Source organism: Hypoxylon fragiforme, assembly GCF_022984875.1.
Source record: "Hypoxylon fragiforme strain CBS 206.31 chromosome Unknown GGS25scaffold_3, whole genome shotgun sequence".
Lineage (NCBI taxonomy): Eukaryota > Fungi > Ascomycota > Sordariomycetes > Xylariales > Hypoxylaceae > Hypoxylon > Hypoxylon fragiforme.
Window position 1 is genome coordinate 277,134 of NW_026054758.1, and position 23,988 is coordinate 301,121.

The 23,988-nt window shown below is 49.4% G+C and overlaps 10 protein-coding genes across 10 annotated transcripts; 6 read left to right on the forward strand and 4 right to left on the reverse strand.

The window, feature by feature from the left end:
* The first annotated feature begins 182 nt into the window (after window positions 1–182).
* On the forward strand, window positions 183–1,540 carry GGS25DRAFT_159592 (t-SNARE). Its single transcript, XM_049256483.1, has 2 exons — window positions 183–748; window positions 838–1,540. Exons 1-2 carry the CDS (start codon window positions 449–451, stop codon window positions 1,360–1,362), a joined length of 825 nt encoding a protein of 274 aa, XP_049118462.1. The 5' UTR covers window positions 183–448; the 3' UTR covers window positions 1,363–1,540.
* Window positions 1,459–3,155, reverse strand: GGS25DRAFT_159595 (uncharacterized protein). Its single transcript, XM_049256484.1, has one exon. The coding sequence runs from the start codon at window positions 2,894–2,896 to the stop codon at window positions 1,718–1,720; it is 1,179 nt and encodes a 392-aa protein (XP_049118463.1). The 5' UTR covers window positions 2,897–3,155; the 3' UTR covers window positions 1,459–1,717.
* A 666-nt stretch (window positions 3,156–3,821) lies between these two features.
* Window positions 3,822–6,518, forward strand: GGS25DRAFT_479405 (glycosyltransferase family 4 protein). Its single transcript, XM_049260011.1, has 3 exons — window positions 3,822–4,651; window positions 4,706–5,693; window positions 5,758–6,518. Exons 1-3 carry the CDS (start codon window positions 4,076–4,078, stop codon window positions 5,931–5,933), a joined length of 1,740 nt encoding a protein of 579 aa, XP_049118464.1. The 5' UTR covers window positions 3,822–4,075; the 3' UTR covers window positions 5,934–6,518.
* A 75-nt stretch (window positions 6,519–6,593) lies between these two features.
* GGS25DRAFT_479407 (gamma-glutamyltranspeptidase) lies at window positions 6,594–9,262 on the reverse strand. Its single transcript, XM_049260012.1, has 6 exons — window positions 8,864–9,262; window positions 8,603–8,796; window positions 8,099–8,525; window positions 7,994–8,042; window positions 7,872–7,927; window positions 6,594–7,818 (listed from the first exon to the last, which is right to left on the reverse strand). Exons 1-6 carry the CDS (start codon window positions 8,880–8,882, stop codon window positions 6,767–6,769), a joined length of 1,797 nt encoding a protein of 598 aa, XP_049118465.1. The 5' UTR covers window positions 8,883–9,262; the 3' UTR covers window positions 6,594–6,766.
* On the forward strand, window positions 9,249–12,045 carry GGS25DRAFT_479409 (phosphoribosylaminoimidazole carboxylase). Its single transcript, XM_049260013.1, has 3 exons — window positions 9,249–10,671; window positions 10,719–10,752; window positions 10,887–12,045. The coding sequence occupies exons 1-3, from the start codon at window positions 9,831–9,833 to the stop codon at window positions 11,842–11,844; spliced, it is 1,833 nt and encodes a 610-aa protein (XP_049118466.1). The 5' UTR covers window positions 9,249–9,830; the 3' UTR covers window positions 11,845–12,045.
* A 168-nt stretch (window positions 12,046–12,213) lies between these two features.
* On the forward strand, window positions 12,214–14,594 carry GGS25DRAFT_479410 (S-adenosyl-L-methionine-dependent methyltransferase). The gene has a single exon (XM_049260014.1). The coding sequence runs from the start codon at window positions 12,270–12,272 to the stop codon at window positions 14,394–14,396; it is 2,127 nt and encodes a 708-aa protein (XP_049118467.1). The 5' UTR covers window positions 12,214–12,269; the 3' UTR covers window positions 14,397–14,594.
* A 530-nt stretch (window positions 14,595–15,124) lies between these two features.
* On the reverse strand, window positions 15,125–17,309 carry GGS25DRAFT_513218 (ARM repeat-containing protein; the record flags this gene model as incomplete). Its single annotated transcript, XM_049262861.1, has 2 exons — window positions 15,125–16,489; window positions 16,572–17,309. The coding sequence occupies 2 exons, from the start codon at window positions 17,307–17,309 to the stop codon at window positions 15,125–15,127; spliced, it is 2,103 nt and encodes a 700-aa protein (XP_049118468.1).
* A 1,745-nt stretch (window positions 17,310–19,054) lies between these two features.
* On the forward strand, window positions 19,055–20,933 carry GGS25DRAFT_479424 (transcription factor Tfb4). The gene has a single exon (XM_049260015.1). The coding sequence runs from the start codon at window positions 19,346–19,348 to the stop codon at window positions 20,570–20,572; it is 1,227 nt and encodes a 408-aa protein (XP_049118469.1). The 5' UTR covers window positions 19,055–19,345; the 3' UTR covers window positions 20,573–20,933.
* On the forward strand, window positions 20,928–21,331 carry GGS25DRAFT_160005 (uncharacterized protein). The gene has a single exon (XM_049256486.1). The coding sequence runs from the start codon at window positions 20,990–20,992 to the stop codon at window positions 21,251–21,253; it is 264 nt and encodes an 87-aa protein (XP_049118470.1). The 5' UTR covers window positions 20,928–20,989; the 3' UTR covers window positions 21,254–21,331.
* Window positions 21,331–23,744, reverse strand: GGS25DRAFT_159926 (N-terminal nucleophile aminohydrolase). The gene is made up of 3 exons (XM_049256485.1): window positions 23,076–23,744; window positions 22,825–23,024; window positions 21,331–22,763 (listed from the first exon to the last, which is right to left on the reverse strand). The coding sequence occupies exons 1-3, from the start codon at window positions 23,342–23,344 to the stop codon at window positions 21,409–21,411; spliced, it is 1,824 nt and encodes a 607-aa protein (XP_049118471.1). The 5' UTR covers window positions 23,345–23,744; the 3' UTR covers window positions 21,331–21,408.
* Window positions 23,745–23,988: the final 244 nt, after the last annotated feature.

Consider the following 23,988-nt stretch of genomic DNA (forward strand, 5'->3'; position numbering starts at 1 on the left):
AGGAAACCAGGTTAAAATGGGTCTGAAGTGGATTACATGGGGTAACTTACTAACTAACTAATGTGCAAACGCTGAATGATTTGTGGCTTAGTTGATGAATCGACGCTATGACGCAGCGCTATAAGTTGCATGTGCAAGAAACATGCACTGCAGCGTCTTTACTTACCTAAGTTAGCTGCTTAGGTTAATTCAGCTGCCTTGCCGGTCACGTAACCGTTAGTTAACCCCAGGTGACCAATCCAATTCAGTCCTTAACCTTTAAACCTTCAAACCTTCAACTTCAACTTTCACTCTTCAATCTCCGACAACTTTGTCTGCAGCGCAGCGAGCCCACCCTCAACATCATTGTCTCAACTCATCGATCAAGTTATCATCTTTCTTTCATTTTCTGCATCTAACCCCATCCCCGAGTTGTCATTGTCCTGATTTGAATCCCTTATCGCCAGCCATGTCATTCGATCAATTATCCTCGATAGAATCCGGTGGTGGTGGCGGTGCCCGTCGCCAAAACAATGGCAGCTATGCGGATGACCCGGAATTCTCTCGCCTATCGCAAAGTTTGATGAACAAACTCTTCCATTTGCAGGGCAACATATCAAAACTCAATTCGGACATCGGCCTACTCGGCACGCGCCGGGACAACCCTCGATTGCGCGAAAGAGTCCATGCCACGATTGAGGAATCGACTGAGCAATTCAAAGAGGTTGGCGAGGGTATCAAGAAAATCCAGACCTGGGAAGATGCTACGGCAAGTAACCCCCACCTCGTAAAGGACTTACGATTTGCTGTGGTCTAGCCAGCGTAAAAGACGCATTTCTAATATTTTTACCTGTGAAGCCCACCCAGAAGTACTCTCAACAAAAACTTTCGCGCGAGTTCAAGGCCGCCCTCGGTGAATTTCAATCCCTCCAACGCACTGCTATCGAAAAACAACGGGCCTCTGTCACCGCCGCAAAGGCTGCGCTCGACCATGAAACCGAAGGTGCCCCATCCAGCCCCGCAGGCGATCAGCTCCAGCAGCTCCAGCAACAGGAGCAAGTACACCTAGCGCCGCAAGACGAGGTTGACTTCCAGGAAGCTTTAATCACCGAACGTGAGGAAGAAATCCGGCAGATCGAGGAGGGTGTCGGCGACCTAAACGTGCTGTTCCAGCAAGTTGCGCAGATCGTCAGCGAGCAGGGAGAGCAACTCCAGACCATCGAGAGCAACGCCGTTAACGTCCGTGATGACACGCGTGGTGCTGATTACGAGTTGCGCAGCGCGGCCCGATATCAGAAGAATGCGCGGAGCAAGGCGTGCTGCTTGCTCTTGATTCTGGCTGTCATTATGGCTATCGTCTTGTTGGCCGTGTTCCTGGGATAGATCGAGCCTGAGCCCTCGGCGTAAAGAGTATAGATCGACTAGTTAGTGTACGAGTGGGCATCTGGGGCGTTCTGGAGTCAGCGCAAATAGCTGGAGATTCTTATGTTCTATGTAGTTGGGTGTGTATCACGTTTGCGCTATACAGGCTCGAAAGGAGCTAGTTATCGCTTTCTTTTTACTCTAGGTTGTTTTTAGGCAATCCAAATACCTAGGGATACTCTTACATAGTTGGCGAGTGCGAGTATTTCGCGTAAATCGCTACGTATTGTAAATTTACATGGTTACAACTACAAAGTATATTCGCAATGTGAAATGCACACACAGCCAGGGGCGGGGTCTGTATATACCACCCTCACTACCTGTTAGCTTGAGCTATCGGCCTCTCGCTAGGATCTGGCCGTACGGTATCAAAATTCTTCTCCTTATACTCCTTAACGACATGGTTCTTGACCGGCATCAAGTACGACAGGATCCTGCCCACGAACAATTGCGAAGCAGACGTCGTCAGCCAGTACATATGCAGCGCGGCCGGCATGGAGGCAGTGATGGGACCTATAATGAGGGACAAGAGGAGTAGTGCTCGGCGGAAACGTAGACTTCTCTTGGCCGCTGTCGTGATGACGACGCGCCCCTCTTTAGACCGCAGGTCGAAGAGCCGGCGTATCCCTCTTTCGGTTGACGGGAGCTGGTTCGCGACTAGCATGACGGTTAAGGCGAAGGGAAGGATGCAGTAGGGGTCGGCAGCGGTGAGGTCCTGGAACCAGAGACAGCCTTCTAGTGCGATGCTTGGGTCTGGTAGGTCTTGGATATTGTCAGTTAGTGCTGCGGTAGCTGCGGATGTGTCGACCGCAGAAACTTGGGCGGCTGGAGCAGTAGCTGAGCTGTTCACCGCCGACGCAGTGGCTCCGAGACTGCTTGAAGCCGAGTTGCCGGCATCTACAGGAGTTTCTGAGAACAACAACCCGAAAATTCCCTCCGGACCCCCGCTTATCCGTCTGATGGAGTCGATGCCAACGAGCCAAAAGGGGATGGCCAGAAGACTGGAATACATCTTCCAGTTCTGCAGACCCAAGGAACGGTGGAGCCTCGATACTGCCTTCTCGTATCTCTTCACAGCCACCTTTTCCTCCTTCCCCTTGGGCAACCCTTCCCGCGAAACATTTAGGTTAATACGCCATGCCCATCCTGAATAGAGCGGGGTGAGCTTCGCTCGCTGCTGGGAGAGCTTGTGGGTGTAGATGTTTAGAGGCAGGCGGAAAATGAGGTTGACCCCTACGGCTACGAGAGGGATCACGGCGAACCATGGGAGGCCTGAGGCGGCATGGAGCCCTATGACGGCGTCCTGGGTTGCTTGCGCAACGGCGGCTGCGGAGAAGTGAAATGTTCTCGACTTAGGTGGCTGCCATTGGTGACGGGCAAGACTTGAGGTAAGACTTGAGCCTAAGCTGCCAGGCTGAAATCGAGTTCCGGTTCTTGATGGTAGGCCGAGGGATCTAGCTGCCCTTAGAGTATGAGAATAATGGATGGAGCTCATAATGAACCATGTTGGCTTGACATGGGCTGGTGTGAGATATATATGTATATCACTACCAACCCCATAAGCCCCACAACACGATTGGTCTATTAAAAATTGAGATGAATCCTAGAATTGAATATGATAGGATATGAGATGTGCCCCTCAAGTTGGGAATTGGGTTGAGAATTCTGGTAGTGAAGTGACAGCATCGTATCGATAAGAATCGCATGCAGTGGAAGGCGGGTCAGTCAGGGCAGACAGGGCAGAGCAGGTGGGGATATATTGAATAAGGCAGGCAGATTCAAGGCACCCTAGCAGCACCTACTAGGTACAATGTATGTAGCTTACTAAATACCACTAGGTACAGTGGGTGGCATTAAGTTTGAAACTTTTTTCTGTACAGCAAAGTAGCACCAAGCCGCTAGACCGGTTTTGGACACAGTCTAGCTCAATAGTGGCTAGCGCTTGACATGAAAAGCAGCCACGCTACATCCATCACGTGACTACCTTCAGCATCACCATCTCCTTTAAGTATTTTCTTTTATTTGAATAGATGGAGCAGATCTTGTCGCAATATAGTGCAACAAAATTTAAAATGCTTCTGAGCTAGATATATATATTATTCCATTAATTACATGCTTATCAATGTTACTTTCGGAAAGTTATTTGATTTGAAACGGATTGATTATTCAATAAGCTGGGCACCATCCGGTGTGGCAGGTGTTGTTGGGTAAGTAGTTGCAAATGTGGCGGACTTTTAAAGCTAGCCCATATGGGTTAGTATGTAAATATTGTGGCTCAGCAGCACCTTGTAATACACAAAAAAGTTTCAAACTTAATGCCACCCACTGTACTACATATGTAGGTAGGTACCTAGTGGCATCGCCAGGATGTAGGTACCTGTGACAATAGGTACCTCTAAAGTTCTAGATCACACGCCAAATTTCAAATTCCATCATTCCATCATTTTTTTTTAGAAAGCTCAAGCTTGTTTAAACTGTCCAACTGTCCACTACAGCAACATCATCAGGTCACATCAATGGGTCAACTGTTCTACTTTTTGGCACAGCCTGACCAGGCCAAAACATTATTCTATTCTTGACACGTATGTCTATGCCTACGCCTAGGCAGATAGGCACAACTGCTCGCATATTTCATTTTAATTCCAATATTTAACTAGTGACCGGTATTAGGCAAATGCCAATGTCGGATTTACTACACGATTCATCATCAACCTGCTCAACCTCCTGCCAGAAAGACGGCCCCTTCTCTTTCGGTATGGATCCCAAAACTCTAGCCTTCACGGCCATCGCCGTCGCATGTACCCCCTTTGCGATACTCTTATTCTGGAACTTTATCGTTCCTCTTCTATTCCGCATATTTTCCCGCACGATTGGATCGACATTAGGCTGGTGTCTGAGAAAAGGATCCGAAGGACGTCGCACCCTACTTGTTCGCACCACCACCGAAAACGAAACCAGATTTAGAGAGAGGGAGAATCTACAAAAGGAGGCTGCCTCTAACAGCGAGGACGAAGGTTGGGAGAATGTTGATGGCTCCATAGCCGGAACCTCTAGAAACGGCGAAGTAGGTGATCGCGAATGGGACGGTATCGTGGGATTCTTCCATCCCTTTTGCAATGCAGGAGGCGGCGGTGAAAGAGTCTTGTGGGCTGCCGTGCGAGCTACCCAGAAGAGATGGCCCAATGCCAAAATCGTGGTATATACAGGCGATCACGATGTGTCCAAGGATAGCATGCTTTCTCGCGTTAAGGTTCGAGGTCTAGGCTACAACAAGTATGGAGCGGGATTGCTAATAATGTTGTAGAATACCTTCAGTATCGACATTCACCCTCCCACAATTCACTTCATCTATCTATCTACTCGACACTGGGTTCTTTCGTCTACTTGGCCGCATATGACTTTACTGGGACAATCATTGGGCTCTTTAATCATGGGATGGGAAGCCTTATCTCTTTTGGTACCTGATATTTTCGTGGACACCATGGGGTACGCTTTTGTCCTTGGTCTCTGCAAGATTCTATTCCCGGATATGCCGACTGCTGCGTATGTACATTATCCTACCATTTCCACCGATATGCTCGATTCTCTCGACCCTACAACAACAGTTGGAAGTCAAGGCGTCAATGCTGGAAAGGGGGTCGGCACCAAGGGTTTCGCCAAGAAGCAATACTGGAAACTGTTCGCCGCAATCTACTCCTGGATGGGTGCATCAGTAGATGTGGTCATGACAAATTCCACTTGGACTCAAGGACACATCCAATCTTTATGGGGACCACGCCGAAAGCAAAGGGGCAGAGTGAATCCTATCGCGGTTGTATACCCCCCGTGTGCCGTAAACGAGATCGAACGACAAATTGAGTTGTCAGAAGAAAGTGAGAAGCAGCGCCAGAAATATTTAGTGTATATCGCTCAGTTCCGACCCGAGAAGAACCACCAGCTCATTCTACAGTCGTTCTCGGAATTCGTCAAGACGGGCACTCCTTCGGCAAAGGAAGCAAAATTAGTGCTTCTGGGTAGTGTAAGGGACGATAACGATTCGAGGCGCGTTTACAAACTTCGGTTGCTAGTCAACGAGCTACACATCAAGGAGCAGGTAATCTTTCAACTCGACGCCCCGTGGTCGGAGATCCTCCAGTGGCTTGGCAAGGCTTTTGTGGGCGTGAATGGCATGTGGAACGAGCACTTCGGAATTGGCGTTGTTGAATATCTCGCAGCGGGCCTGATTTCCGTTGTCCATAATAGTGGTGGTCCAAAACTAGACATCGTCACTGAGGTTGACGGTGAACCTACAGGTACGTGGACTATTTATTGCGTTTCATTTTCCAACAGATTTAAAAAGTTAACAAGTTTATACAGGTTTCCACGCGACAACTACATCGGAATTCGCTGAGGGCTTTGAAAAGGCTCTCTCGCACCCCGACCCGCTTACTGTGCGGCGCAGGGCTCGGCTTTCTTCCAAACGATTCACAGAAGAGGAATTCGTCAGAAGGTGGCTAGCCCAAATTGAAAAGCTAGTCGCTATGAAGCTGTGAATTCATTAAACACATCCCTCTATCGTATCATATCACATCCCCTAAGCCTCTCACCTCCACTACGTAGGCACTAGTATTATTGCCACTACCAAATCCATATCATATCGAAAACCCCATTCCCGCCATCCCCCCCTGAACCTACTACCTATTGCCTACCTACTACATAGATATTCATGATAGACTTGCACATCCGATACCCCCAGGGCTTGTAACGGTGGGAGGCGGCACTCGGATTTTTTTCATCGTTGCGTTTCCTTTACTTTGCTTTGCGCTGTTGTGTGGTGGTATGATGAAACGAGATGACAGTATCGGGGATAGATGAACGAATAAGGGTTAGGGGGGTTTCGAGGGGAAGGATGGGAATGAACGTGGAAAATAGGGTGCTGGAGTATACATACATAGGTGGCCGTAGTAGGTAGTCTAGGGGGGGGTTGCAAATATTATTATCATTACTAGTAGTTGTACATATATGCCTCTGTTTTTGACGAGTAGGTAGGTACGTAACAGGTCTCCAACGTATTTTATGGACGAGATCCGCGGCTGGGTATCCATGTGATATCAGTGCGTTGAATCTGGAAATCGGCCTTGGTGAAGATCGTCGATGTTGTTTGTTAATCACGCTGTGCCTCTTTTACACTCATCTACGGGGTATACTACATCTAATAGTTTAAAGTAGGTATCCACATAGATCTAAGGTAGGTAGGTAGGTATACAGAAATCTATATTTATCACCCATGATGACATCTATAAAATAACAACAACAACAATAACAACAAAACCAGAGAGCCACAACACCTAGGTACACACCGATCTAACATCCCCAAACTCTCTAACTACAAAGTCAACCCCCCGCTATCCTTCTGTCTCCTCTCGCTCGCCGCCTCGAACCTCGGTCCCTTCCCCTTCCCCTTCCTACTCTCATCGCCATCGTTATCCTCATCATCAAGCACGCGAATAGCCTGCACGGCACTGAACCCCTCGCGCACCCACGTGACATTGTGGCCCCTGCCGCGCATGCTGGCGACGGTGGCGTTGTCGAAGGAGTACTCGAAGGTGACCTGGTTGGGCATGAGCTGGTCGTGGAAGCGGGGGGCGGCGACGGCGTTTATGGCGGAGAGGTTGCGGTCGAGGAGGTGCCAGAGGACCTGGGTGGTGGAGCTGATGATGCGGGAGCCGCCTGCGGCGCCGACGACGGCGGCGAGGTGGCCGTGGGAGGTCTCGGCGATGACGGGGGTGATGGAGGAGAGGGGCCGCTTGCCGGGGCGCACGTAGTTGGCGGGGCTGGGGGCGTAGCCGAATTCGTTGTGGAAGCCGGGGATGGAGAAGTCGTTCATCTCGTCGTTGAGCACGACGCCCGTCTCGGGGACCATGAGGAGGCTACCGAAGAGCAGGTTCACCGTTGTGGTCGAGGAGACGGCCATCCCGTCGCTGTCAGCCGTGGATATGTGCGAAGTGCCGTGAGTCGAGGGAACGTATATGCCCTGTGGGTCATAATTCTTCACGGGTTGCGTGGTGTCGTCGCGGATCCGGTCGCGGATCGAGGAGAGGTGCGAGGTATCCAGCATGGCAGCCTCGAGGGGTGCGGCGGAGGACACGAAGGCGGGGTCCCCGAGGGCTTGGTGGGCGCCGTAGGCGAAGCGCATGGATTCGTCGAAGCGATGTAAGGTTAGATTAGCATCGGCAAAGGTGTCGGCAGAGTCGTAACCTTCCATCGTCTTGAGTGTACTGAGACACACAGCGCCGCTGCTGGGGACACCTGCGGAGAAGAGCTTATAGCCTCGGTAATGGATGTTGACGGGCTCGCGGATGACGGCCTCGTAGCTACGCATATCCTCGAGGGTCATGGTCCCGTTATGTTGCTGGATATATCTGATCGTGGCCTCGGCTTAAGGAGATTATTAGAGAAGAAAGTGCACGAGGGTTGAAGGGATTACAAACCTATCGGGCCGTTGTAGAAGATATCGGCGCCGTGTTCGGCTACCTGCTCAAGGGTTCTGGGATAGAAGTAAGTAAACGGCAAGGACGAAGAGTATGTCTATCTTGATAGAGCGTCCACATACTCTGCGTAGCGCTTTCGCGTCATGATATCGCCCAACTTCACCAACGTCCCTAAACCAGACATTAGCTTACGTGTCAAAGCTGCAGGGTAAGGTGGTAAATCTTACCATTCGGCGCAAAGTCTGGTGCCCATGCGGGATCTTCTACCAAGAAATTCCAGCCGGCTACCTTGAGACCGAATCCCATATAAGCCACCATATCTTGCCCAACAGAGAACCCATCTCGCGCTACGGAGGCCGCAGGTTGGACGACGGATTTCCAAGATAATGAGCCGAACTTATTATGAGCGTATTCTAAACCTCGCAGTTCGCCCGGTACACCTACAGACAGCCCGCCGAAAACGCTACCTATGATGTTATCCTTATACATATTTTCGTGCGCTGCGAGAGGCGCAGATTCGCGATAGTCAATGACGGTGTAATTGCCATCGTTGCCGCGGATCAGACTAAATCCTCCGCCACCAAGACCCGAATGATACATGCCAATAACGCCAACACATAGCTGGGTACCAACAAAGGCATCGACAGCATTACCCTAGGATTTATGAGATGAGCAATGACAATTATATACTTATAGTTGGCATGAATACGGAAAGGATGTCTTTAACTTACACCCTGAGCAAGAAGATCAATACCGATTTGACTACATATTTTGCTCTCGGAGGCGACAGCGCCTCGTCTTCCTGAACTAGGTTGGTGTTTTAATACAGACTGTCCGGCCGGTTCCCATCCATGAGGAGCTGCTGTCGAGGATGCGACGGTTAGGAGTAGTAGCAGAAGATTCCGCGGAAGTGTCGCGAAGGGTTCTGTGAGATGAGTTGGGTTAGTGTGCTATAAATAGGGTGGTGTCCCTCAGACAGTCCATCTACTCACTCATTCTAAATGTTGCCATACAAGTCCTATATGTTGTGATCCCGTTCACATGCCTACGAGGTACATGTAATGCTTTGAATTCAGGTATGTACTCCAGATGTCTCAAAACACAGACATGCGCACTTCCACCAAGAGAGATAAGGAAATAACACTATCACTCTCAATTAAGGCTCGCTTAGGAAAAAGGTCTTTGAATGATAATTGAATGAATGAGTTTAGATTAACAATAACAATAATAACAATAATAAAAGAGTATAATCGGGACCGTCGGGCACTTCTGGAATACCTATCGTGTACTTTACACAAGATAATCTCGGATACATGTATGTAGAAAGTACAGGTATTGAGTCTGTACCTCCCTACACTTGATACCTAAGCAACTTACCCAGACTGTAACCCAGTAGACACTGGTAACTAACAACCAATCAATTAACCCAGGCTAGTCTAGGAGCTTAGCTTAGAAATACAGTTGTTTTAAAATAAACCTTCTTAATGACCCTTGTTCACTCCAGATGTCCCCGACTCTCGGCATGGACTGATTAGTTGCTCCGTTTGGTATCGGCTTCCCCTTTACCAAATGCCTTCATTTCCAAAGAGACTCATAACAAACGTTCCAAGAGATGTTAGAAATCAAGACTCTCTTACAATATCTACAACTTATGACACTGATACTCATTTCATGATGAGAGTGACATCTGTATGCATAAAGGTTTAATTATGTAAGGAAAGCACAATGCATTTGCCCCCACAAAACCGTTTCTTCAAGAAGAACGTGAAACTTGGCTATGATTGGTTCAAACAAACACCATTGAACTTAGTGCAAAGTACTTAGGTACAAGTTTGAGCAAAATCAAAATTTCTCAATAGAACCGGACCGGCGTCATTAGCTTCCTTACTCATATGTGTGCACACATTCCCGATATACGACACATATATCACTCTTGAATAGCCAAAGGCAAGCAATCTAATGGCTAAGAAACCGGTCATTGGCCTTCTAGGCGGAGGCCAGCTGGGGCGCATGCTACAAGAGCAAGCTGCATTGCTCGGCATCGAAATCGTATTACTAGATGAAGTCAACTGCCCTGCTCGGCAGATAAACCAGAACGACAAGCACGTTGCTGGCTCCTTCAAAGATCCGGAAAAGATTCGCGAACTCGCCAGAAGGTGTGATGTGCTTACCGTGGAGATCGAGCATGTTGATACCCACGTCCTGGAAGAAATTGCTACCCAGGGCGTCGAGGTCAATGGCCAGTTGAAGAAAGTGCCTGTGCAACCGGCATGGGAGACCCTGCGCCTGATCCAAGACAAGTATCTACAGAAAGAACATCTCGCCCAGAAAGGCTTGCCTATTGCTACTCAGATGGATATTCACTCCAATGACTTCGACCCCATGATAGACTCATTAGTAGAGGCTGCCAAGGAATTTGGCTTCCCCTTTATGCTCAAGGCACGGAAGCTATCCTATGATGGCCGTGGTAACTTTAAGGTCAGCAAATCAGAAGACTTCAAAGAGGCCATTAGCACTATGGGAAAGTTGTCTCTCTACGCTGAGAAGTTCATCCCCTTTAAAAAGGAGCTTGCCGTCATGGTCATAAGAACGGAGGATGATGAGGGTGTGCTGAAGCAGGTTTATGCCTATCCGGCCGTTGAAACTATTCACGAGGATTCTATATGCGCCAAGACATTCTATCCCCCGCGAGATGTGTCTAAAGAAATAATTGAAAAGGCGAGGAAATTGGCTTCCGATACCATTCGGACGTTGAAAGGCAGAGGTGTTTTTGGTGTGGAGATGTTCGTATTAGAAAATGGTAAGTCATCCTGCACAAGACTGCGATTGAAGCTTACATCATGATAGATGAACTGGTGGTCAACGAAGTCGCCCCAAGACCGTGAGTAAATTCCGTCTTCAACCACCCCCCTTTCTGTCCCCTTTTCTCCCTTTTTCTTCAGCTCGCCGGAGAGCGCTCATTCTCAAACTGACTACTCTCATCCCCTGACTAATCACTTATTACCTTAATTATAGCCACAACTCTGGTCACTATACCATTGAAGCTGTGCCCTTCATGTCCCAGTACAAGGCACAACTCTACGCTATACTAGACCTAGTCCCTCCATCTATCAAGTTGCAGCCTCGAGTATCAGGCGCGATTATGCTCAACATTTTAGGTGGTGTGCAGGAGGACTCCCATGACGCCCTGGTTAGTCTAGCTGAGTCATTTTATCACGATGATATGGACGTCTTTCTACATCTGTACGGCAAATCCTCAAAGCCAAGTCGGAAGATTGGCCACATCACCCTCACCTCCTATTCACCTACAGCAAACCTCGAGCAGTTGGCGACACCACTCATAAAAGAGGTCGACCACATCCGTCAAGTACGTCTCGAAGCCAAATCAGCTCAGCTACGTCCTGATGCCCCTGCAACCTCCAAACCGGCACCTATCTCAGCCTCGTCTCGTGATACCAAGAACCCCTTGGTAGTCGTCACCATGGGCTCCGACTCGGATCTTCATGTCTTAAAAGGGGCATTCGAGATCCTTGAGCGCTTCAAGGTCCCCTATGATTTCACCATCACCTCAGCACACAGAACGCCGCACCTCATGAGCGAGCTCGCAAAATCGGCCGCCAGTCGTGGCATCCGCGTACTCATTGCGGCGGCGGGAGGGGCGGCGGCGCTCCCCGGAATGTTGGCCTCGGAGACTACAGTCCCCGTCATCGGCGTCCCCGTCAAAGCCACACATCTCGATGGAAACGATAGCTTACTCAGCATTGTGCAGATGCCACGCGGTTGCCCCGTGGCCACGGTAGGGATTAACAACTCGACGAACGCAGGCATACTCGCTGTTAGAATCCTGGGCACGAGCGATGGGAAATATCAGCAGGCCATGGCGGACTTTATGAAGGGCATGTGCGATGAGGTTGAGGCTAAGGCTGAAAAGTTAAGGGAGGTCGGATGGGAGGCGTATTTGCAAAAGAAATAGGTTAGGGGAATAAGGGTTGCAGGCCACTGGGTATCATTGTTGACATCTATTCAGTATAGGTTCAGCTATTGTGCAGCTATCAATGAAAAAAAAAGGAGTTATGATCAGATGATTCAATGGTGATTGAAAAGAGCCCCTTTTCATCTACATACCATACATGCATCTACGTAATCTGTAACTTCGTGTTTGGGTAGAACAACTAGACGTCATATGCTAAGTACCTACCTAGGCACATATGTAGATATGGAGGTACAGGACCCATAAGATCAGCACGATAAGATGGATAAGATTTAAGGACCCACTTTATATCACTAAAGTGAAATCTTTCCTCCAGTAAAAAATGAAGAATTTCTAATTTCAATATTTCATCAATTTTCGTCTCATGCAAAGAGAAAAAAAACGAAGTAGGATCTGAACATAGTCCAATGAAGGCTTATACCTCAGTGGTCCCCCAACTGCTCTTCAGAGGCAGGCTCACAAATCGTACTCTTGCTATTACATCGCTTCCTTTCCCAGCTAACTTCCCCAAGCCCATCAACGGCGCTTCCCTTTTATCACAAAGAATAAAAGGCGTGCGCCAAGCTTCGACAAGCAAGGGCGGTAGAAGCAGGGGAAGAAACCACAGGGGTAAATCGGGTGGCTTGAGCGCCGACCAAATCTTGAACACCGATCCCTTTGATATTCCTCAAGGTAACGTGATAGTTATTATGTCTGAAGACATAATGGCGGCACGGGCAAAGAAACGAATTGCTCAAGAGGCTGCTGATGCGGAGCCGAAGAAGGAGGAAAGCAAGGGAAACCAGAAGAAGGCCCGCAAGAGGGAACGGGCTATGGGATCCGGTACCGCCGATGAGGTGTTAGCCATAGATGTGCAGAATCTGATCAACAAGCTTAATGAAGCGGAGAAGGAAAGCAAGGTTGAAAACGTGGAAAGTGTTGAAAGCGTTGAAGGTGCCGAAAAGTCTGAAGAGGTTGAAAAGAACGATGCAGGAAACTCAACACCCGCTACAGGCCTACCTGCGGACTTACCTCAAGAGCGCACTGAGATTGATGTCGAGGTCATGGAGCTTTCATCAACAGGAGACGGCTTAGCCGTACAGAAAGGATCCAAACGGGTCTACGTTGTGCCATTCGCAATACCCGGTGACACCGTCAGAGTGAAAGTGTACCGCCATTTGAAGGAGGAGAACTACACAGTTGCCGACTTCATCTCCGTCGTAAAGCCGTCTCCAGACCGCGACGATAGCCGCGTCAAATGCAAATACTTCTCGAAGTGCTCGGGGTGCCAATTCCAGATGCTCGACTACGCCGACCAGCTACAGCTTAAGAAGCGGATCGTCGAGAAGGCCTTCCGCAATTTCTCTCAGCTCCCCTTCGAGCTTATCCCTGCCATCCAGGACACTATTGGCAGCCCGCTGCAGTATGGCTATCGCACAAAGCTCACACCTCATTTTGACGGCCCCACAGGTTGGCGCAGGGGTAAGCAACCTCTCCAGAAGTGTCCGTCGATCGGTTTCATGCAGAAGGGCAAGCGAGATACGGTGGATATCGAAGATTGCCCCATCGGAACCGATGCCGTTCGACAAGGTATGAAGCGTGAGCGTGAGAGAATGGCGGCTGAATTCGGTAATTACTTACGCGGTGCCACGATCCTGCTACGGGAAACTACAAGGCGTGTCCCGAAGAAGCTTATTGAAGCGGCGGAAAACACCAAGGAGCATTTCCCACCCTTGCCCGCGGATGCAATCCGCGTCGAGGGGGACGAGTACACGGACCTGAAAATGTGCATAACAGACAACAACAGCGAGTCGACCGAGTACGTCGGGCCATATGTCTTCCATAATCCCGCCGGCTCCTTCTTCCAAAATAACAACTCCATCCTCCCCGTCTTCACTGATTACATCCGCCAACAAATCCACCCCCCTTCATCATCATCTTCTTCTCCTCCTACCCCCTCTACCTCCCCTGAAATCAAATACCTCATCGACGCCTACTCCGGCTCCGGCCTCTTCACCATCACCCTCTCCTCCCTCGTCCCCGGCGGCAGCGTCGGTATCGACATCGCCGACACCAGCATCGCCTACGCCAGCCGCAACGCGCGCGCCAACAACCTCTCCGCCGACCGCGTCCGCTTCCTCGCCGCGGACGCCACCGCCCTCTTCGCCAACGACGCCGTCGCCTCCCAGTACCCCGCCGACCAGACCGTCGTCGTCCTCGACCCTCCCCGCAAGGGCTGCGACGCCGACTTCCTCCGCCAGCTCCTCGACTACGCCCCCCGCCGCGTCGTCTACGTCAGCTGCAACGTCCACACCCAGGCCCGCGACATCGGCGTCCTCGTTCGCGGCGAGACGGCTGCGCCGCTTGGTGGTGCTATCGACACTACCACTGCTGTCACTGCTACTGACGTCGTCGCTGCTACTACCGCTACTACCGAGCAGCAGCAGAAGAAGAAGACGACAAGGTACACGATCGAGAGTGTCCGCGGCTTCGACTTCTTCCCGCAGACGGGCCATGTGGAGGGTGTGGCTGTTTTGAATAGGGTTGACGAGTAGATAGATGTCCAAGTACTAGGCTATCTACCTACCGATCTACTAGGTACCAAGTGTTTAATACGTATATACTACCTACATACAAGCAGCCCGAGAATTGCAACGTAAACCATAATCTATATATATCCACCTCCTTATGTACCTACTTACCTACTTACCTACTTACCTACCTACCTAGTTTAGGTAGGTACTATTTCCAAGAGACATTCTACTTAGTACATACCTTAGTAAGTAGTAGGGAAGCGCGGAACCAAAAGCCTGTGTGCGTATCATACAACAACACCTTTCAACAAATCAGGCGATGAAAGAACCAGTCTTGAGGTCCAAGTGAGAATCGTGTAAATATTTGCTTACCTAGGGTTATACAAATTGTAGGCATAGCTACATAGGTACGATACCCCCTATTACATACTTAGGCAAGTACACATATAAGCATGATCAATTGCCGTAAACATCAAACTCGAATTCCATTAAGCGTGCCTAATAATCGAAGAAGAAATGAAATGAAATTAAGAAGAAAGTAAAGATCAATAACGCAAGACAAAATCTCATCTCGTCTCGCGCACCAATCTACTACCTGGAAATAAATAATTGACCTAGGAAATAACATATCGTACCAAAAACTCAAAAAACAAAATCAATCGAAGCGGTCCTGGAAGCAAATAAAGCAGAGCAGAGTACCAACCAGACTTGCAAGTACCTAGATAAGTACCTAGGTAACATACAAATCCTCAGTCCTTCTGGTCAAGCAAAACCTTCAAGGCTTGGACGGTAACCTCGACAACCTCGGACCTCCTGCTCAGCTTCGCGCACTCCTTCAGTATTTCGACCCCGTTCTTATCACGCACTTCCTTCCGGGCCTTCTCGCCCGCTTCCCCTTCGCAAGCGACCATGTTGTACAACACAAACACGCCTCTGTGGCGGAGATCCTCGCTCCCTTCCTTGCACAGACCGAGCACCACCTCTACGCCACGATTTCGCTTGAGGATGCCAAGTACAATGGCGTCGTATGCTGTCAGAGATGCCAAGGCGCCGCCAGCCGCACTACGAGTTCCTTCATCCTCGGCGTCTGCCAGCGCAAGAAGAATATGGAGTCGATTTGCTGCTTGAGGGTTGTCAGCTGCATATAAAGCAACGCCCTCGATGCTCTGCACCAAGTTGCAAATCAGCTCCACAGCAGCTTTCGAGACCATGTTGTTAGAGGATAACTGCTGCTCCTCTACCACAGGCCAAGCAGTACGAATAATAGTTGTGCGAGTATCATCATCTGTGGATGCGAGATTAGTAAGGGCCATCAACGCCTCGAACGTCGGCAAGAGATCTCGCATTTCGGCTGCGGGGTCGGTAGGGAGTATAGAAATGAGAGGTCGGATCGCTGAATTCTGTGGTCGTGCTCGTGTGCCACCGAAAACGAGAGCGGGATTCGTGCTGATCAGTATGCGAGCGAGTGCCTGAGCCGCAGTGCGTCTGGCTTGCGTTTCGGATTCCGGCAAGGCCGTCCACGCAGCGATAAGAAGGTTGACGGCTCCTTGTTGCGAGAGTTGACCGCGAGAGCCAGTGTTGGCCGATAAAGCAGAAATAATGGACACGATAAGACTTAGCGAGGCAACGGAACCGTGTCGGCTATGAGTCACTAAGACTGGTACAAGACCAGCCTCAAAAACTCTTTTACATCGTTCCGAGACATGTTGATCGTCATTCAAGGGATTCGGTTGTGCGAGTTTGCCAGCGGCGTTAGCATATGCCTTGAGTTGAGTCATCTTTTTCTCTTCTTCAGTTTGGGTAGGTCGATATTGTGTAAGGTTCATAAATATACTTAGAGCACCATATGTAAGGGGTGATTTCGGGGGCGCTTCATTCAAAATTTTCACCAATGTCTTAAGCAGCTCCTGGTTCTTCGCAATCTCTTCTTTAACTGTAGGTTGTATCGTTGCGTAAGCCAATCCCTCCACGGAATATCGCTTGGTGGTTTCTGGGTCTTTGAGTAACATCGTGCCGAACATTTTAGAGAGATCTTCGATACTGGTAGTCGCTGGTTGAATTCTACTACCTTCGAATCCCTCTGCCGTCGTTTGTTGCGCCGACGATGGCACCGCCTGAAGCCATCAGGTCAGCCCAACTCCGTTTCCTCATTACCCCCAATCACCTCCAAACGAGATTTTCGAGTGATGGTGGTACCACGGACGGGAACTTTAGGGTGCCTACTCTCAATTTGGCTAGGATAACCGCGGCCAAGTTGCGAACTGATTGGGAGTGCTTTCTCAAAGCAATAGAACCTTCGCTAACATGAACCTCGGGATCCGCCGTGTAGACTGCCTTGGCAAGTTCATCTGGATCTTGATCAACGACTTCTTCCAACCAGTCAGCGCAGTACTTCAAGATGGCACCACGACACTGCACGTTCATGGAGGCTGTGTTGAGCATCTCCAGGCACGCAGTCTCGACCTTTCTGCTCTTCCACTTTCGTCGCATCAAGGGATCCAGGCTCGGCAAGAACCCCTCGCTGAGGAACATGTTAGCCGTGATATCTGGGGCAATGGGAAACATGGATGCCGCGACACAGAAGGCAACGATGTAGTCGTCGTAGGTGCCCCTCTCGACTCGATCAAAAAAGAATTTCTTGAGAGCATCATTGGCTTTATCGGTAGCTGCTTTTAGGTATGACGAGGCAGTTAAGGTGGCATGGTAGCGAACTGAGTCGGGCTGTCTCATGTCAAGATACCCGAATATGGTGTCGACACATACATCATCGATCACCTCGCAGATCGACTGCTTTTTATCTTTGTTGGCGAAATCTTCATCCAGGAGCTTAGTAAGGCGATCAAGCTCTCGGCAAGTGTCGTCATCTTCCTGGCCACCTTCCATTAATCGCGCGAGGATGAGCTGTGCTTGTCCCACGGGGTCAAACTTAGCCATCTCCTCGCGGTTCGAGGTCAGGTCAATGGGTGACTCGTCCATTTTATTCGTGCTGGGACGTTTGCTGTTAATATTTCAACTATAGGAAATAAGGCAGGTTAGGATTGTTGAACGTGATAGAAGTGAGTGTGGAAAAGAAATATGTCGGCAAGTCTATGCTTCAGAGTATGGGGATTTCAGCCCTTATGCTGGTATTATTAGTTAGTGATTGGTCTCTGGGGAGATGTAAAATTCGACGAAGGCTGAGAGCTCTTGATAACTGTGAGGAGAAGCTATAATTGTTCAAGATAAACCCAAGAACAACTTTCTCAGACTTTGCAGCTTAACTTATCGTGGGGTTGGGCGATGGAGAAGAAAGGGGATGGTAACGAGTAAACACCGTACTCGTGGCGGACATAGAAGTCGTTATGATGCCTAAGACAAACGCCGTACACTTCTTACCTACTCGGGTATATAAGGCTTGAGATTTGACTGGCTGAATGACGATCCTGGTCAGCTGCGGGTATCGTCAGAAAATATTGCCCACCTAGGTAAGTAAGTAGCGACGTACCGTAAAGTGCCTTTTGGAGTAAGCTACACGCGTGTAGCAGGAATAGGTGAATTTAGAGTATCGAGGTATGGAGTGTATACGGAGATAAATTCGCTCACACAACCCGGACTGGCGGGGTGTCGGTTGCTACAACTCAATCTAGACCTGTATGAGGTCCGAAATGTGCAGGGTAGCAGAAGTGACCTGACTAGACTGGTCGGTTGGTTGGTTGAAAGATGAATGATGAAGTGAGCTCATGCAACATGCAGTATGCAAAGTGCCGCAAGGGAATTTGATGGAAGGGTGGTGTGGGGGAAAATAGTATACGTAAGGCTGTCTGTCTGTGGGTTTGGTTTTGACTTGTATGGTAGGATACAGAGACAGATAGGTTTTAGTGTTGCAGGTTGCAGGATGACATGTGAAAATGTACTATGATATATCTAGGTGTGTGTAGTGGGTATTTGGATTGGATGGATGGATGGATGTATGATGGATCTGTTGATTTTTGATGGATGATGAAAATGTAGGCAGATGTAAGGAAGATAGATATACTGAACAATAAATCTATCTCCGACTGAAATCAGAAAATAAGCAAAATAAGCAAAATAAGCAAATAGAAATAGAAATAAAACTAATCTACTTCCAAATTCTATTTCGCACTTTAATCCCGTGGAAAGTGTTATAATTATGTAGTAGCGCCATCTGTGCCTACCTCAGCCTGTAACCTACCTACTATCATAGCACTATGTATGTAGTTAGTAGGTACTATCTACAATATCTACAGTAGGTCTACAGTAACTTCGTACTATCATAGCACTATGTATGTAGTAGGTACATAGTGCTATGTAATAACTTCTGCTTCAATTACCCCGCCGAAGCTTGTAGCCACCCAATAAGGTTATCTAGACACAACCTTGGACAAACGCCAGAGATAAAGTGTCTGCAGGGGTGTGAGAGCATGGATGAGCACAGGGGTGTGCGTTCCATAAGAAATATGACGTCGAGCTATTAGTCATGTGAGCTGGCGTCTTTGTGTTAGCGGCCAGCACGAGATCACATCCGGCTCGGCGCGGTACGTAGTATGAGCACCAATACCACCTTACCCAATGAGGCAATAAGCACCCTTAGTGGTGGGTCCTTATTTTCGGTGTAGCTAGGTGAAAGGCATCCATAGTAAGTTTTTTGCCTTTGTTTTTAAGTTTTAAACCTTGCAATTCTTCAGCTCTTATCGTTATCGGTCGGATTCATTCCGATCGAAACAGCTTCACGTCCCTTTCTCTTACCAACATTACTTCTTTTACAAACTTCAATGTTCTTCATAAATTGTTTATACAAACACCTCATAAAACAATTCAACCATTTCCTCTCTCCACATCCGAATAATATTAATCTAAAAAATAGTGCTGAATCATAAACCGGCAACTAAAAATTAGAAAAAAACAAAATTACAACTCTACTGAAGAGAACAGAGGCCACCGGGCTGTAAGCCCTCAACTGTTATGCCACAATGAATCGCATTGACGCCTCGAAACACTATAGCGAGCCCGCCTCCACCGCTGCCCAGATTCCCTCTCTTCTCACCATCGTTATCGACACCAACCCTCGCGCATGGGCCGCTCTAGCACCTCTCCTCCCGATATCCAAGGCCCTTGCCAATCTGCTCGTCTTTGTCAACGCCCATCTAGCTTTCGGCAATGACAGCCACGTCGCCATCGTCGCGGCGCACCCCAACCGCGCCGTGTGGCTGTATCCGAAATCCCCGAACCCAGATCGCAAGCATGGTGGCAAAAGGAGTGGCCATCATGGTAACGACCAAGATGTTGAAATGACAGATGCCGACGCGGCTGTCCCCAACGCGAAAACGATGTCTGCGAACAAATTTCCTCAGTTCTCCGAGGTCGAATCCTCCATCTTAACATCACTACGCTCCCTTATCGAGGACACCACACCGTCGGACCTGAATCCAACAACCCTCATCGCCGGCGCCCTCACTCTCGCACTATCCTACATAAATAAGATGTCACACACCTTCGAGCCCGGCAAGACATCCTCCTCCGACCAAGCCAGCTCCTCAAACACTGCCGCCGCCGGTGGCGTAGGGTCTACAAACCAGTCTTCCACAGGCGCGGTCCCCACCGCAACCCTGCACTCCCGCATCCTCGTCCTCTCCGTCTCCGACTCCGAGCCCGCGCAGTACATCCCCACCATGAACGCCGTCTTCGCCGCCTCGCACGCGCGCATACCCCTCGACACCCTCTCCCTCTACGGCGCCCCCAGCTTCCTGCAGCAAGCCGCCTTCATCACCTCCGGCACCTTCCTCTCCGCCGCCACCAACCCTCGCGGCCTGCTCACGTACCTCATGTTCGGCTTCCTCTCTGACGCCTCCGCCCGCGTCTCCCTCGTCACCCCCACCCAGGACACCGTCGACTTCCGCGCCGCCTGCTTCTGCCACCGCCGCGTCGTCGACACCGGCTTCGTCTGCAGCATCTGCCTCAGCATCTTCTGCGAGGTGCCCCCCGACGCAGAGTGCCTCACCTGCGGCACCAAGCTCGCCCTCGGCAACTACGGCGCCAAGCCCGCCGTCGTCCCCCGCCTCAAGCGCAAGAAGAAGAAGAACAACAACACCAACAATGCCGGCTCCCGCAGCGCCGCCACAGCCGCCGCCGCCGGCCTTAACGGCGTCCGTAGTAGGGAGGAGACCGGTAGTGCTACGGGGACGCCTGTGCCTACCTGATGAGTGCTTACCTATGCATTCTTATCTACCGAGGCAGGGGTAGGTATCTACCCTAGATAGGTACCAAGTGTAGGTAGGATGACGAAAGAGTAGGTAGTCCAAGGCAGCCCTGTGTGGCAACCTACCAAATAAGTGGCAGGCGACAAGTTTGTTAGCATGCTTTATACCCTCAATGTATTACCATCACACACAAGAAAAAAAACCCCCCGGTTTTGCGCAAGGGTGGGCCGGCGTTGTACCATAATGAATTTAACTCTTGCATAGATAGGAAAAGGCGTTTGGTTTAGGTTTAGAAAGGCTACACTGCCAAACAAGAATAGTCATCAGTGTTGACGACTACGGTCTGCATATTGCTCTCAGGATAGCTTAAATCCTCATATTATATCCATTCTATCTAAGTTGTCCAGGCGATTTGCTATGCTACCGGTGCTCAAGCTACCTATTGCTTCAATTTTCAGTTTGGCGACCGTGCTCGTGGATTGTTATTTTTATTGCTCTACTGAAAACTGCCCAAGCCATTCCACGTACGCCTTCTTGGATCTGGATGGGGAAAGCCGTCTCCGGACTTTCGAGAATTGCGCCGAGTTCAGCCAAGGATGGCCACAACCTATACAGAACGCCAACTTATCTAAGTGCCAGTACCACTTCCCAACACAACGCCATGTAAACCACTACGTCTAGGAAAGTGAATAGGAAAGGGTTAGAGAATCTTTTAAGGATGAACCGATTTGGATCGAGTAGTGTGTGAGTATTGAATGGTAGTGAAACCAGTAAGCCAGCGAGAATTGAAATTTAGTTCGAGGGTCAGGTCATAACTTGGTCTCAATATGACTGATTCAGATGTGAATCTTCCGAGCTCCCTGGGCGATGCCGTTTGCATATCCAGTGCTTCCTATACTATTTCGAGACATGACACAAGCCGGCTCACGGTCGTTAGAGCTCATCGAGGCAAGGGCGAACGAGTCGGTATTATGCGCAAAATATAAATAATACCCCTTCGAGCTCTTCTTTACAGCCATGACGCCAATGGCGCCGGCTGAGGTTGATTGCTTGACGCCAGGGTGTTCTTGAAAATCATTGATGATGAAACCCTCGAGTACTAGACTCTCATCATCCTCGTCAATGTCCTTCCCGCGGGGCCCGCGGCGTGTACTTTGATATATGCGTTCCGCACATTTTTGGGACGCCATAGTGGTAGCCATGTGCTCGCCTGTGCCGCTTGTTACGGCGGCGACGGCTATGCCATCCGGGTCATGTTCATCGGCCGGGATGACAGCTGTTCCAATCCCTACCAAGGCTGCTGGCCCAATTCGTCCTCGGTGTTTCATGCCAATACCCCCTGAAGATGAACCTGCCGCAATCCTTCCGGACTGGTCAATTGCAATTGCACCTACCGTATCGGTTATGTTATCGTCTTCGTCTTCGTTTTGGTGGCTACCGATAGTCCGAGGCGACTGTTGATCACCAACATAATGTGACGTCGCTGTGGTGGTAGGGGTATCTTCAATCTGGAGCGTGAGAGGGGTTGGGAAGTCGTTCGAGCAAGCACCATCATGGGGAGCTACACTGGTCGTATCGTTAGATGCCGACGTGCTAGGATCTGATTTGAAAGACTCGTTGTTTTGGCCTCCAATGAATGGAGGGAACCTTGAAGACGGTGTTGACTCCTTTCCCAGCCAAGGTTTAGGGCGAGGATGAGATGGGTCGTAGAGATTACGCATACCATGCACAAGCGTAGTTGCGGGTGGAAGCAGGCTTGTTGGCGGGGGCGAAGGAGGACTTCCTGAGTACGTACCAGGTAGATACGTCGGGCTTCTCCATGGTGAACCTGGCGAGTCTGGCTGGCCCTCGTTCCAAGTTCCGGTCAATATAGCATTGGTATGATCCCGTTGTGCGGCTTGACGAATTTTGTTATCATAATCGATATCACTGGCTTGAGTATAGCTCTCAGGGCTGGTTGATGGACTCCGTTGGCTCTCGGCTCGCCGCAGTTCTTCTTGCCATCTAAAAAAGCGGTCCCTGGCATTTCTTGACACGAGAAACTCGTTACGAATCAGCGGTATACCCGACTCTCGAGCGAACTCCTTAGCACCATCTCCCATAAGCAGGTTCGGAGGAACGCGGCGTAAAGAGAGGGGTGTATTGCTACGCTGGAGTATGACCTTGGCCAAGCTGATGGGGTTCCCAATGTCTACAGATCCATGCATGAGCGCACCGAAAATTTGCTGCGAATGCATGAGGTATAAACTTACTAGGAACTGCACCACAAGCTCCGCTTCGACCAAGATGATCGACAATGGTCGCATCGCACTCGACGGTCCCATCGATTGCCAGATTGCTTCCATACCCACAATTGGTAATTTCATTATCTTCGAGGGTCTTTATAGCTATTTCGACAGCCTCAACGGCCGAGCCACCGGACCGGAGGATTCGTATACTTAGACGGCAAGCTCTACAGAGGGTGTCAGCGAATTTCTACAGATGGATTGAAAGATCTGCTTACTCATTGCAAGCATCTAGGTGCATTCTCTCATTGGCGGGGCTATGAAATCCGGCACCAGCATGAACGAAAATGGCGGCTACAGGTAGTCGTATACGCTTCGCTCGACGATCCGCTGTTCCATCCGTGGAAAGAAAGTCATCTTTATTCGGAAGAGAAGGGATTGCCGAACGCTTTGTAACATTGGGCATGTCGTCAATAACATCCTCGCTTTTACTATCGTTCTGTGCAGAATTCAAGTCTTCGATGTCTTGAAAACCGCAATGGTCCATTTCGAGGTATGAGATTAATAGAAAAAGTACCGATGCTAGAAAAAATGAGAGGGTCGGGATAGTCTAATTTCTCTTGGTCTAGGGAAGAGCAGGTCTGGTCAACATATACCACCACGTAACAAAATGGATTTTCTCTCGTCGTTCAGATTGTGCTAAACTCCTGTTTGCGCGAGCAAGGAAACGGCTTGTCCAGTATTCAGACTAGGAAGATTGTGTGGTAAAGTAGGGCTTAATGTTTGCCTGGCAAATTCAAGAACTACTAGGTACGGTTGGCCCAGAGTAGTAATAGATTCAAGAACATTCGGAAGGACATGGGCCGTGGACAGGAGTTATGAGAATCAATACCAAGTAAGCGTTGATTAGAAGAGAAAGAATATAATTTGGATATTGAAGGAATACTTTACGATACCCAAGATAGACAGGCGTCAACGGAGGGTAGAAATATAAATAGGGAGATTTCGAGGAAGTGGAATAAGCTAGGTAGACAGGAGATGGAAATAATGAGAAAGCATATACACCTCTATGATAAGGTCCTACCAGCCAATATGATATGTTTGAGAATGAGAATACCGAGAAGATGATTTGAGAGACGGAAGCTGAAACCTTGATGGGGGCCTGGCTTAGTTAAGAGCACATACGGTATA